The following is a 12,736-nucleotide window of genomic DNA, read 5'->3' on the forward strand; positions in this document are numbered from 1 at the left end:
CATTTATTTGCTAAGTGCTTTTCTAGTCAAGGTGTACTCATTATGTGGCTTCTGAAACACTCGTGCCACCATCCTAGAAAGACTTCGGCTATCCTGTGTCATCAGAATAGTATGTGCAGAAAAATGTTTTTTAAAAAAAGAAAAAGAGAAAAAAAATCTGGTCTTAATGTATTACCACATTTCCTTAGTAAGCCTGCTGATTTCTGTGCCTTCATTTTCTAAAAGAACTGGAATATAGCGATTCAGACAAATAAACAGCTTCAGATTAATCAACTTTTCCAACTCAGCTGTTACTCTTAGAGTGGTCTTAAGCAGGTCTGAGAATTAAATTGTATTATGCTTTTAGTGTACAAATCAAGATTACTGTTCTCTTTCCCAGGTGTACATTAAATAAATTACTTTTTTTTTTCTTATTGTTCATGGATGAATGTGATAGATTCATCTATTAATTGAAAAAGAGAAGTTTAAGCTAAAACATAGTTGATCTGATTTCTTGTGTTAAAATTGTTTTGCTTGCTGAATGAGTCATTTGTCATCATCAAATTTATAGTCTAGTCATCAAAAAATAATGAAGGTCATAAGCTTTGGTTTGCCTACTTGGCAGACTGAGTGAATTTGAAACCATTAAAAAAATTGAGGTTTCTGTTTAAAATAAATAAGCAAAAAAGATTTTTGATTGAGAAATTAAGATTTCCAACAAAAATACATTTTCTGTAAAATCATTTTATCACCACTTTCATCCAAAATTATTTTCTGTATTAAAGAGTAACCAGTTGTAGCAATTTTTAAGAGAAAATATTTTTGAGCTGTGTATCCTTAGGATGATCTCTGTGTTGCACACTTTACTTATGCATGTGTTATTCTTATTTTTATCTTCTTTTTCATACTCTTAAATTCACGTGACTAGACTTTTTGTTTAAATGTGCAAATGATTTACTTGCCACTGTCTTGCATGAATACAGAGGTTCTAAGCATAAGTTGCTGTTTAAAACTTGAGCTGTTATAACAGAAGAATAAACAATTTAATATTGTTCAATGTGAATTATGCATCTGATTTGGCAGCTGAGGAAAGGCCAAGGTCTCATCTGCACTAAAAAAGATCTGCGAGTATTACCATCTTGCCACAGGTGCGCTGTCTGCCGGTAACAAAACATGCTTGGCTGGGATAGCCAATACCATGTTATGTTATAAAGGCAGATGTATCTGTTGGTGTACGTTTTTGGCTGCATATCTGCATCTTTAGGAGGATCTTTATCAGTATAAAAGGATGCTTAAAAATTGTATCCCTATATGAAAGATGCTGTTGCAAACATTTCTCAGGTATGCTGACCTAGGCTAACTATACTTAATGAAGGCTTACCTTAATGAACTTTAAAAAAATAAATAAATAAAAATTTTGGATCACTGTTCAGCACAAAATAAATGAGGTTCAGTCAAAAAGATTTTGTTCCAGTTACATTCTGGGGTGGCTTTTTAGGTTATGGCAGTTGTGGAAGGCTATCCTTAAAGATAACGTGGGCAGCACTGTGTTTTTTACTTAACATTCATGCTGCGATAAAAGCTCTTGACCTGGGATTAGCAGTGCAGAGTAAACATCCGAAAACACATTGGACTGGCACTAATTTGGGAGTTTGTTTTCTAAAAAAGGTCTCTGGATTATTAAAGACTAAAAATACAGCCAGTGCTTTGTAGGTGGTTGGGCTAGACAGGTGCATTAACAGCACAGTGGGGAGAGAAGTCTCATGGAGCCTTTTATTGTTACATTTCATGCTGTACTTGACCTTGGAAATGCTTAAATTGTAGCTTTCAAGTAAAAACTAGCAGTTATATTTTACAGCATTCTATTTCATGAGGCATTAAACTTGCTATTAATAGTTTTGAGTGAAGTCTTTTTTTCTATAGGTCAAAAATGAAATTAAAAAGTATATAAAATAAAATTGCTGGCATGTGACTTCATTGATTCTTTTGGCTTCAATAACTTTGCTTTTTAAACCATAGTTAGTCCCCAACCCCTTGACTCAACATTAGGAGTCTGTTTTCCTAGTGTACCTTGCTGCCATGCCTGGGCTTAGCAGTAGATGTATACACCGTTGGACCCTCACAACTTGAGGGGTTTGCTGCGCATGTGCAAGCCATTGGCTTTTATTGTTGGCTAAAACAGCCCAAACACAAATGCCATGGCCAACTTTACAAGGTGCATAGCAATGCATGGCTATAAGTCTAAGCATAACCGAGTCCTTCGCTCTTAAAGAAGAGGCAAAAATAAATAAGTCACGTTTGAAGAGTGGATTTGCTCTCTGCCAGGTTAGCTGGTGAGCTTAAGCTTCTTCGCATTTTCTCAGTTGATTTGTTTGCCCTGGGCTAGCTTTTGTGGAATAAGTATGTATGTTTGTTTGCTAGGCTCAAGAAGGTGTTTCTTTCCGTCTCTTTGCAGCCTGAGCGGATTTCAGGAGAACAGTATGGAATTCATTCGGATGTTTGGAGTCTAGGGATTTCCTTCATGGAGGTATGCAAATATCTCTCATTTTCATGTGCACAATGCAAGAATCCAACGAAATCTAACATCAAAATATTTTAATGTAGTCTTTGTATACTCTTTTATATGTGCATGCTTTTAACTATTGCTAAGTTTCTTGGCTGTATTTAGAATGGGTTTGTTCTCTCTGCGCTCAATTTGGTTAGATACAAAGAGCATCTACAAACCATTTACCAGTCTTAAACCCTCTAATAAAACTCCATATGAGAGTATGAAGTAGGGCCTGGTACATGGATGCCTCTGCATCCTTTCCACACCTCTGGGATTGAAGATGACCATATTTCTGTATTGCATCTTCACAGGCCAGGACAGAGTGGGCTATTATTAGGGTTAAAATTGCATTATGCAGATTCAAGGTTTGAGGTGGTTAATGGCCTTGCAAAATCTTTGCCGAAATACTTGCACGATGGTACGAGTCTCTCCTTGTGTGATTAAATAAAGTGTTTGAGTTTAAGTGTTCACAAGGGCTTTTAGAAAGATGTCTCACAAACATAGTTTCAAGCAGGAGAAAGTCTGATCAAAATAAAGCAGTTCAAAGAGAATGTGGTCGTAAACGCAGTCATTCAGCAGAACCCATGCTTTCTGCATGTTTAGTCAGAACAAGGTCAGTTTTGATTCAGGAAAAAGGTTATTTTTTTCAGCTTAGGGTTCATCAAACATGAATGCCAATAACTTTATAAAAACGGGTGATTGTTTATAGGAAAGATAACCTAGAGTGTATAAGTTGAGTAGGAATACCTGTGTTAGGATTGCATCTTGACCAGTAAAATCACATCTGTCTTGGTCTGGTCTGGGAGGAGGGACAGGCAGCTCTGGGCTGGTGGTGACAGAAGGTTGTGTTCGCTTAGCCTTTTTCACGCTGGCCTGGGCTGGTCACAAACAAGTGAGCTACAGTCGGAAACCCTTGTAGCCTTGAGAGCTCGAGCAATAAGCTCTCAGGAGACTTCTTCAAGTCAAGGACAGTCCCGTGAAAGAAATTCTCCAGTCTTGGAGCAGTTGTTTCTTCCTAGAAGAACAGTTCATTCAAGCCATTGATGACTTGCATCATCTTTCTTGCGCAGCCTGACAAAGGCGTGATATGATTAACTGAAAAATATAGGTGCCCTTCCCTCCTCTTCTGGTATATTACAGCATCATTAAGGTGAAGCTGAATATACCTTCTGGTGAAGTGTGGCTGATGTTTTTAGCAGAAGATTAGGTAGAAGTTAAGTAGTCTTGGTGCTGGCCCTCTGCATCTAGGCAAATTTCACATTTTGTAGCCTAAAAGTTAACCAAGACTATTGTTATGTTTTCAAACGATAAATTCCTTGCCAAATCAGTTTTAACCAAAATGAAAATACTTAATGCTGAATCATTGCATTCAGACCTTGTAAATCTTTTCCAGAGTCTGACTGAAGCCTAACTCTGAATTACAGTAATGACATACTTTAATGTGTCACAGGGGATGCAGTTCTCTTAATTTGTTTTACTGCAAATTTTAATGGTTTGCAATGCTGGAGAGCCCTCACAATTTTGGGAGAGATACAGAATGTACTCACGCACTCTGTACATTAATCTAGCCAACAAAGGGCTAAAATGAGATTATATTACATTAAGACTTGACTATGGTGTTCTTCCTGATTCATGGTGGAATAAGAGTGATATAAATGCAGAAGTCCTATAGAGCAAGAATTTACTAGTTCCTTTGCTGAATAAAAAAAACGTATTTTGATTTGCAGCAGAAATCCGATGATTGATGTAGACCAAGATATTTGGAGTTTAGTTTAGGATTATTAGTAGGTAACCTGTCTGGTCATGAATTTGATTTGAAGGATGAGGTTTGCATTATATTAGCCAACATTAGGAAAACTCCTTTAATTTGCATTTGCTCTCCTCTTTTAAACCTTCTCAACTTTCCTCCCCCTCTCACTTTTCACGACTGTCCTCTGAACCAAATGTAGAAAAAACAATTTGGTTCTGTGTGCTCTGTTAATTGGTATGTCATCTGGTCCTCTGAGACCTCTCTTCAACATGATCGCTGTTTTATTGAAGTGGTTTGAGTGATGTGTTAAATGATGAAAGCAAAGACAGTGGCTTAGAAAAATGTCTCAAAAAAGGTGAAGAAGATGCTCAAGGAGCCACACAAGGTCACTGTCATTAAAGTAACACTGCATCAACATGGGGATTGGTAGTGGCTCTTGCTGATGGAACTGTTAAAAAGGGAAGTTATCATTTGCTGTAGGATTTTGAAATCCTCTCCATTTAGTGGTGTAATACTCCAATCCCTACAACTTCACGCTAGTAGTTATAGCACATTAATTTAAAAGAAATGGCATGTGGGGCCAAGTTAGCAAGGGCTGTTCTGATGTATGATAATATAAAACAGCAGCTGAGTAAATCTTCTCATTTTCTTTAATATTCTTCTGAGCCTTTAAAATGTCTTGAATTTCTTTGCTGCAAAGCTATGTGTAATGAGAAACTGAACTGTTACTTTTGAAGGTTAAGAAAACTGCCCCCAAAAACTCGCTAGGAGAGTGTGAAAAGTATTAGGTATGGGTACCACCGAAGTTTTGAGAGATGGTGAGCGTTCTTGTTCCTTTTGAAGTAAGAGGTGTCTGAGGGTGTTCAGTCTTCCCTTTGCCAAAAAATAAATAAAAATAATAAAAATAAAAAAAAAACTGCTGCTAGCTTTTCTACTATTACTCGTTCATTTTTTTGGAGTTTGCATTTCTTTCTTCAGGATTTTCTGAAGTGAATTAAATTTTATAAGTGTTTCATCACAAATAGTTTATGTGTTTTCAGGAGGTTTTTAGATGTTTTATTTAAGTGCTCTTGGGTTGACAAAGCAAGTTCAATTTAAACCAATGATACTGCTGTCCCTACACTGAAGACTGTGTCAGAATTTTCATTTATAAAAGCTGGTTTTCAGTCATAAAATACACTCCAGGCTGACTGGGCTGAGTCAGAGTGCTGTGCGCACTCTGTAAGCGATTCAGTCTCCCTCCAAGAGCTGTGCCCTGCACAGGAGGATAAATAAGATCGCCTAATATTTCTTGTTACTTTCCAATATGACTCCAATCCTACCTTGCATGGCTGCTATCCTAAAAGCGAACTTTAAAGCATCCAAAATGGGATAAAATATATCTTGTTGGGTTTTGATAGGCAGCGTTCTTGCCCAGTGGTGCCTTTCTGTGGACACGTTTGAGGAGTAGGTTTGCCTTTAGCTGAGCTGCTTCTCCTGGGATAAGAGACTGCTATAAGAGACAAGAAGGTGGGTGAGAAGAGGTTTGGTGGGACCCTGTAGGACTGGTGTGTTCTCAGGTCCTCCTGTGCTTCCACAGAGGGTTGCTTCTTGCTTTTCCCCCAGATTTTACCACCTCAAAGCTGCCTGCTGAGTAGTGCTGGCACTCTCCGGAGACTGAGGACCAGAGTCTCCTGCATACCACAAGGAGATGGTAGGTGAGGAGGAGGGAGTTTTGGGAAGGGAACGGAATAGAGTTGTGATCCGAGTTGTTCACTGAGGCAAAGTATAGGCTTGCGGATCTTTGCCAGAAGATCCATGGCTCATTTTATCTACAGATAGAATTGGTATTATATTTTGTTGAAATGCAGGAAGTGAAAGTGATTTGCTTATGCCACAAACCGAGTGAGTTTTGGAAGTAGAATGTGAGCTCGTGCTTGGCTAACGATACCTTTTTGTACCTCCTTTTGTATCACATCCTAATGTCTACTTTCCACTGTCCTCTGCTGAGAACAGTAGCTACTTCCCTGTGTTTCAGGTCTCCTTTTAAAATGAACTTTCCTTGCAAAGATTATCAATGCTCTCTCCTTCAGGGAAAAGGAGTTTGTCTATTAGTTCTAACGTTAGAAGTTCTTAAAACTCCCCTAATGAGAATTTTAAGTCTTCGGTCACCAGAGTTCTCCGTTATCTCTACATTTGCAAGAGTTTTCAAGGGTTGCTAGTTATTTGTGACATTTGTGTTAAGATGCTGTTTTAAGCAATATTTCAAGCAGTCGTATGACAGATTTTCAACATTGTGTGCATTCCCATATTACAGGAACACCAGTATATATACCACAAACATGCCTTGCATCATGTATTTCAGGCACCCATACATATCTTCTGAGCGAGTTTAACACTGATTGTGTGCAATGTCAGCATTATGGAGTCTTAGACTGTTCAGCACACTTGGGCTGGGAGCACAGACGGAGTTGTAAGAAGAGCTCACTCAGACCACGGAGGCGAAGTGGAGAAACATGTTTGAAGAGGGTGCTACAAGAGCAAGAAGCTCTGCTTTAAGATGATTCTCTTAAAGCACTTCAATCTTTAAGATGTTTAACTGCATAAAACTGATGTAAAGACTCATGTATATGTAATCTGGTCAAGGATAGGAGGTTTCAGAATTTCTAAGGAGTTTAAAATATGTGATCAGTCACATATCATCAGCTTTGAAGTGATAATGGTTCAAGATCAAGATTATGAGCTGATCTGCAGGAAGTTCTGCAGACCATGATTTCATCTTCTGCAGGAGTTCACTTATGTGTGGATGTTATGGTTGGTCTTTCATCAGTTTTACACCCTTATCTAAACAACAGCAGGTAGACAGATGGGGGGCAGAATCTGAGACCCAAAGCTTGGCAGTAGGTACAGCATAGTTTCTGTAGTGGCACTGGAGACTCGGTGAAGGTTTGGTAGAAAGGGGTACAGTCATGATGGGGAATCTGTGAATGTCTGCGTGACTGCTGGAAGTAGACACGGACCATGCAGTGACCTACAGTGTCAAAAGCTACACTGAGTAGAGGCAGGAGGAATATTAATTAAAATAGCCCATTAGAAGATGTCAAGGGTCAAGCTTAAAAGGGAGATGAGAATTTGCCTTTAATCTCCATGCAGAGCAGGAGTCTTGATATGGTAACAAAATACTTGGCTGAAGTGAGGCATCTCCGATCAAGTGACAGGTCTTACTGGGCTTGTCCTTGCCTTTTGTGTGCTTGGAATGAGCAGAATTTTATTCTGCTTGTTTAAACTGGAGAGGCTGGGAAACACCTTGCCATGGTGATGCCACTGGTGCTGGTAGAGCTACTGAGAATGACTCGTAGCAGAAGGCATGAGGTCATCATTAAGCAAACATGTGAAGAGCATGATTTCCTCATTCCTACACTGAGAATTGAAGAAGTTCTTAAATTAATGCATTAGATGGATCTGGGCACATTTCAATAGATACAGTATTATCTGTCTTAAAGTACTTTCCCCCCCCGCCCCCGCCTTTTTTTTTCCTTATTGAATTCCAGCCTTCTCTAAACTAATAAAAACACCGAGCCCCACTTCTGTGCCTAGCCATCTAATAACCAGCAATGCTTGGATGTGATAGGTGTTTACTTTGTCGCTGCAAATTACTCTAAGTAATATTAATATTAGAGAAAACTTAAACCAAGCATTTCTGAAAATGCTGGATTACCATCTCTGTGGGCTGACATCGTCTCTCTGCCAATAGCAGGGCCTCAAGTAGCACTGGTTTCGGTGACCCCAGCTCTTGGCCAGACCATTCTTGAAAAGCAACCAACTTTACGGAGAAAATGTTTCATTTCTGGCCTTTTTCTGGTTTCATGAAGTATGGCTGGGAGCAGACTCATGCCTTGAGCCCTTGGGTCTCGCAGCTTGGACCACTGATATTTGCGTAGGTGTGATTATTTAGTAACAGACATCTTTCATTTAGGATTAAGGAAAACAAGAAACTAAAAAGTGCTTTTTTCGCAGTGAGCCTCATCCTGTTACTCTGTATTCGTAAAGGACTATACGTAGTGTGATGTTTGTGACTTGCATGGACAAATCCTTGCAGGCTTTGCTCAGCCATTGAGTGTGGCTGTAACACACACGGAAGTTTGCTCAGTAACTTGAATTCTCCTCATCGTAGAATATTTATGTAGTTTTAGTCATTCTGTACAGAATGATGTGTTTCAGAAACTTGTTCTTAGGAAAAAGTCAGCCTAGATCCCCACCACCACCCTTGAGCTATTTCAAGCGATGACTCCAAGGAGTGGCCGTTAGCTCTGTTTCCTCGTCTGCCATCTTCAGTGGCCACCAGGACGAAGACAATGTCCGGCTACATCACGATCTTTGCGGTAGCAGAATTAGAAGTAAAAGTACCAGTGCCTGAGGGTTGGGTCATGAATTAATAATTGCTGTGTGGTGGGGGAGGCCCGTCAGAATAGCTGAAAACAGTGAAGTTGCCTCGCAGAGTGCTATCAATCACTCAGTGACCATAACTTCCAGTAATTAGTGTATTTTATGGGCCTTTGCTTCAGTGACTCGGAAGCACATATGCTCCACTCACAGCTAAACTTAGCCAGAGTAATATTCCAGGATGATTTATCCGCTTGCTGCACTGGGATGTAACCCTATATTAGGTGAAGATTGTGAACTAAGCTGCAATAAAGTGTAAGTTTAGGTACAGTTTGCACGGGTTGAGACCTCAATGTATCATGCTTCTCGGCAATTGCTCTTAGGCCACTGTGGGCAGTCTGTGCGGCAGCAAAATAAATAATACAGTTCTCTACCTGAGTAGATAGATGAGTGGACAATTAAGGAATAACATCAGCTGTGGTGTATTTGTAATATATAGGATTATGTAGTATAGATTAATATTCCCTATTCTTATACTGTGTAGTATAGCTGTTTCTACTTTTTAAAAGTCAAAAATTTAGAAATGTTTGTCAGTCGAGCCTGCCTTTCCCTGTTACTTAATTGGTTTGTAATGGTGGGTGAACTCTCTCGTGCCAGTGGAGATGGAGAACAGCTGAAGTTGAGCTGCATTTCCACCAGCACAACCAAATTTGACTTTCTTTTTTCCTTTAGGTATTGAATCTAAATCCAGCAAACAAATAAGCAGGAAGCCTCTCTGCTCAAACAGGTAGTCTCATTAATCTTTATGGACCATTTGTGTAAATTTTACACCTGACAGTTTCCATAGATTGGCCCTGAAAGGCCCACGTCCCACCTTTTTCCCTTTAGAAAAGGCGCTGCTATTCTGAGTAACACCTTTGAAGATGTAGTGGTAAAAGCCTAGTAATGTAAGGGGTTTGTGGCAAGGAAGAAATGTGCAATTTAATCATGATTGTCTGCAGTCTTTAGTTTGCAGTGCATTTACTATAGTTCATATTTAAAAGAATTCAAAGTGAAACTAATTATCTTTAATTAAGGTGTATTAGGCTTTGATTTTTAATATATTTTATGTAGAGAGATCTCGAACTCATCTGCTCAAGCCAAGGAATGTCCCAAAGGTTATTAGGGCATATTTCTGTTGGGCCTGACGGTATTAGTAATAACCTTCTTCCTCATAGTCCTAGACATGAACAAATATGTCACTTCATCAGTCTCTGTTACCCACGCTTATGCCCCTCCGCAGGGGTCGCAGATTCCACAAGTTATCAGCTAATGGCGTTATACATTAAAAATTGAAGCTTTCCTCACTCTGAGGCCTTTCAAGGCTTTGTTCTTAAGCCCCAGACACTTTGGAGTGCAGCTGCAAACTATAGGCAGAAGATTAAATTAATTTGTAACTCTTTTTTCGTCCTGCATTACTAAATCCTGCACATTTAATTGAAACCCTACTTCAAGATGCTTTGTGTTTCTGTTCTTCTTTGTTGTCAGTTTAACCTCAGAAGCACTTTAACGCTGGTAAATTGCTGTTATATCCTTTTGGATTCTTTTTTTTTTTTTTTTTTAACTGTGCAATAAGAGGACAGTGAAATTGATATTAGAAGGAAAGAAAAAAATCTTAGAGTAGTTTTTGAGGTATTTAATATTTATTAAGGTCCATACCCTGCAGAGTTTCAGGTGGTTTTAAGCCATCTATCTAGGAATGTATAAATTGGTCTTGGAATGAAATTTCACCTAGGGAATTTTATGTTATCCAGTAGTTAAGTCTGATTTTTAAAGTTTCCTGTGTCTGAATATTCCGAAGTGGTGGCTGCTTTTCCATAAAATGAGGGTTTAACTGCAGTGCACAATCTAAATGCAAAATCCTTAGATGGAAATTTAATTGTGTAAAATGTGCACAAGGTAATTAAGAACAAATTTTAGAACATTTCAGACTGTAAAGTCCTCCTTCAGCTAGATCACTAGCGATATTGTAAGTGCTTATTTTCAATTTGCAGTTATGCTGAGAAACATGGAATGTGTCTAAATTAAGAATAAAAACATCCCATGCTTTTCAGTATAACTGTAAATTAAAAAACAACTTGCACAACATAGACAATAATCTAAGTAGAAGACTTTATTGCCTGAGTGTCCTAAAAATATGTTTCGAACTTCCTTCCCTCAGTCACTTTCTGAACAGGATACAGATCAAGTTGCTATTGTAATTCTTATTAACAATATAAAGGCAGGCAAGTAAAAAGTGATGTAGAGAAAGTGGTTTGTTAGTGAGGATTTCTGGATTTCCATTTTCAGTTCCAAAATTGTTAATTACGTTATTTCAACAAGTCATTTTAATTTTGTGTTCACTTACCTGCACATTAAATGTATGTATTTGAGAACAGGTTAGAGTTACTTTCCAGCCCTTCTTGTGGCTGCTCAGTACAGAGGATTTAGGCACCTGCCTCTAGCAAAACTGCCTGCCTCAGGTTCTTTTTGCTTTCCCTTATGTGTTTTTATATATAGTCTGATAAAAAATCAGCATATACGCACACTGTACCTCTGCCTGTTATTTAATAATCTGGGATTATTTCTCAATTTATCAAGTACTGGTTTAAAATCTGATGGTGCACCCCGTACATCCATCTGCACCGCTGTCCAAGTCTGGGGGAAGGCTCCTACCAGGTGCTTGCACTTGGAAGTGCACATCATTTTTCAGGACACAACCTCACTGAACACCATAAGGTGAGCGTTTTAAGTGCTCTGATGGGCTACTTCTACGTTTAAGAAAGTAATGGTTTTAAAAAAAAGAAACACCACACCCCCAACTCCCCCCTCCAAAAAAACCCCCTACACAGACATGTAGTTGCTCTAAGGTGAAATGGTGTGGGAGGGTGTTATTCTGACATAATTCTTGCTGATATGGTCCAATTCTCATTTATATTTCCATACCATGCTGGGATTGCAATTCACTGGGCCTTTTTAAAATTATGGTTTTTACAGTTCTTGGGTAGTGGGAAGTATCCGTAGGGAAATGAGAACCAGCTCCTTGGAGTTTAAGCATTCCTTTCTCCCCTCCTTGATATCCAGAGCTACATAAAATACTGATCAGTTCCCAAACCTAACTAGTGTGAATGCCTTAAAAATAAAATTGCAAGTCCCCGAGTTTCATTGTGTAAATGCAGAGGAGATAAGTTTTTGACAGTGTGTTAGTTTGGTAGTTTACATTTTTTTGTATCCTGCATTGGGCCTGTGCTGCATATGTTTATATGACTTCCTTGAGACAGATGATAGAGAGTATGAAAATCCCTTTAGTGAAGCTCTAATCTGTTTGTTTTTTGTGGATTTTTTTTCTTTACTTTAACTGTGACACTATTTATAAATCTAAATCTACATACAGAGGTCATTGGTTGGCTGAACTTAAACCATTTTACTTAGTAAATTTAATTAAGAAAATACAGTGCAACTCATAAGCAAATGAGTTTTTCCTAGTTTTAAACCAAACCACCCTCTTGAGTGCTGATTGCCTTGCTCGACCCCTGGTGATATAGAAACAGGCAAAATTAAAAAGGACATTAAAGCTTCATTAAATCTGAAACACATTTAGTACAGTGACATATCTGCGGGCTATTTCAGGGAAGATTACATACTCTTTGGTAAGTTTCTTAATTTATAATACCTTGACAATCTTGCAGGGAGGAAACAACTCTGACGAGATGAATCGAGTGATGGTTCAGGGGGATGCAGAACTGGCACATGATCTGTCCATGGCTGTATTGCTTTGCAGTTCTCGGTCAAGGAGCAGCTTCACCGAGAAACGTGTTTCTTTTTTAAGAATCCCCAAAGAACTTGTTCCTGATGCATTTCGGGTTCTTCAGAGCTCATTTATACACCTTGTACTTATGTCTGGCAGAAAACTGCTCTTTCCCCAATTATTCTGCTACCTTTGGAGCCCCTGCTGAGGTGTGTGGTGGTCAGGGAGAGGAGTTGTCAGTGAGAATGGAAATGCTTAGTTTGTAAGTCATCATCGAGGCAGTGGCCATTTTTCTACTTAAATAAGATCTGCAGAATGATGCCCTGTGCAT

The 12,736-nt window shown here is 38.8% G+C and overlaps 1 protein-coding gene across 4 annotated transcripts in view; it reads left to right on the top strand.

Annotated features, from left to right (window-relative positions):
• Positions 1-12,736, top strand: part of MAP2K5 (mitogen-activated protein kinase kinase 5) — a 141,528-nt gene that overhangs the window by 72,111 nt on the left and 56,681 nt on the right. For all 4 annotated transcript variants that reach the window (XM_030012951.1, XM_030012952.1, XM_041123748.1 and 1 more), the window contains one exon: positions 2,435-2,506. In XM_030012951.1, coding sequence (XP_029868811.1) covers positions 2,435-2,506 — 72 coding nt within the window. The remainder of the gene's footprint in view (positions 1-2,434; positions 2,507-12,736) is intronic.

Source organism: Aquila chrysaetos, chromosome 5 (assembly GCF_900496995.4).
Source record: "Aquila chrysaetos chrysaetos chromosome 5, bAquChr1.4, whole genome shotgun sequence".
In the NCBI taxonomy this organism is placed as follows: domain Eukaryota; kingdom Metazoa; phylum Chordata; class Aves; order Accipitriformes; family Accipitridae; genus Aquila; species Aquila chrysaetos.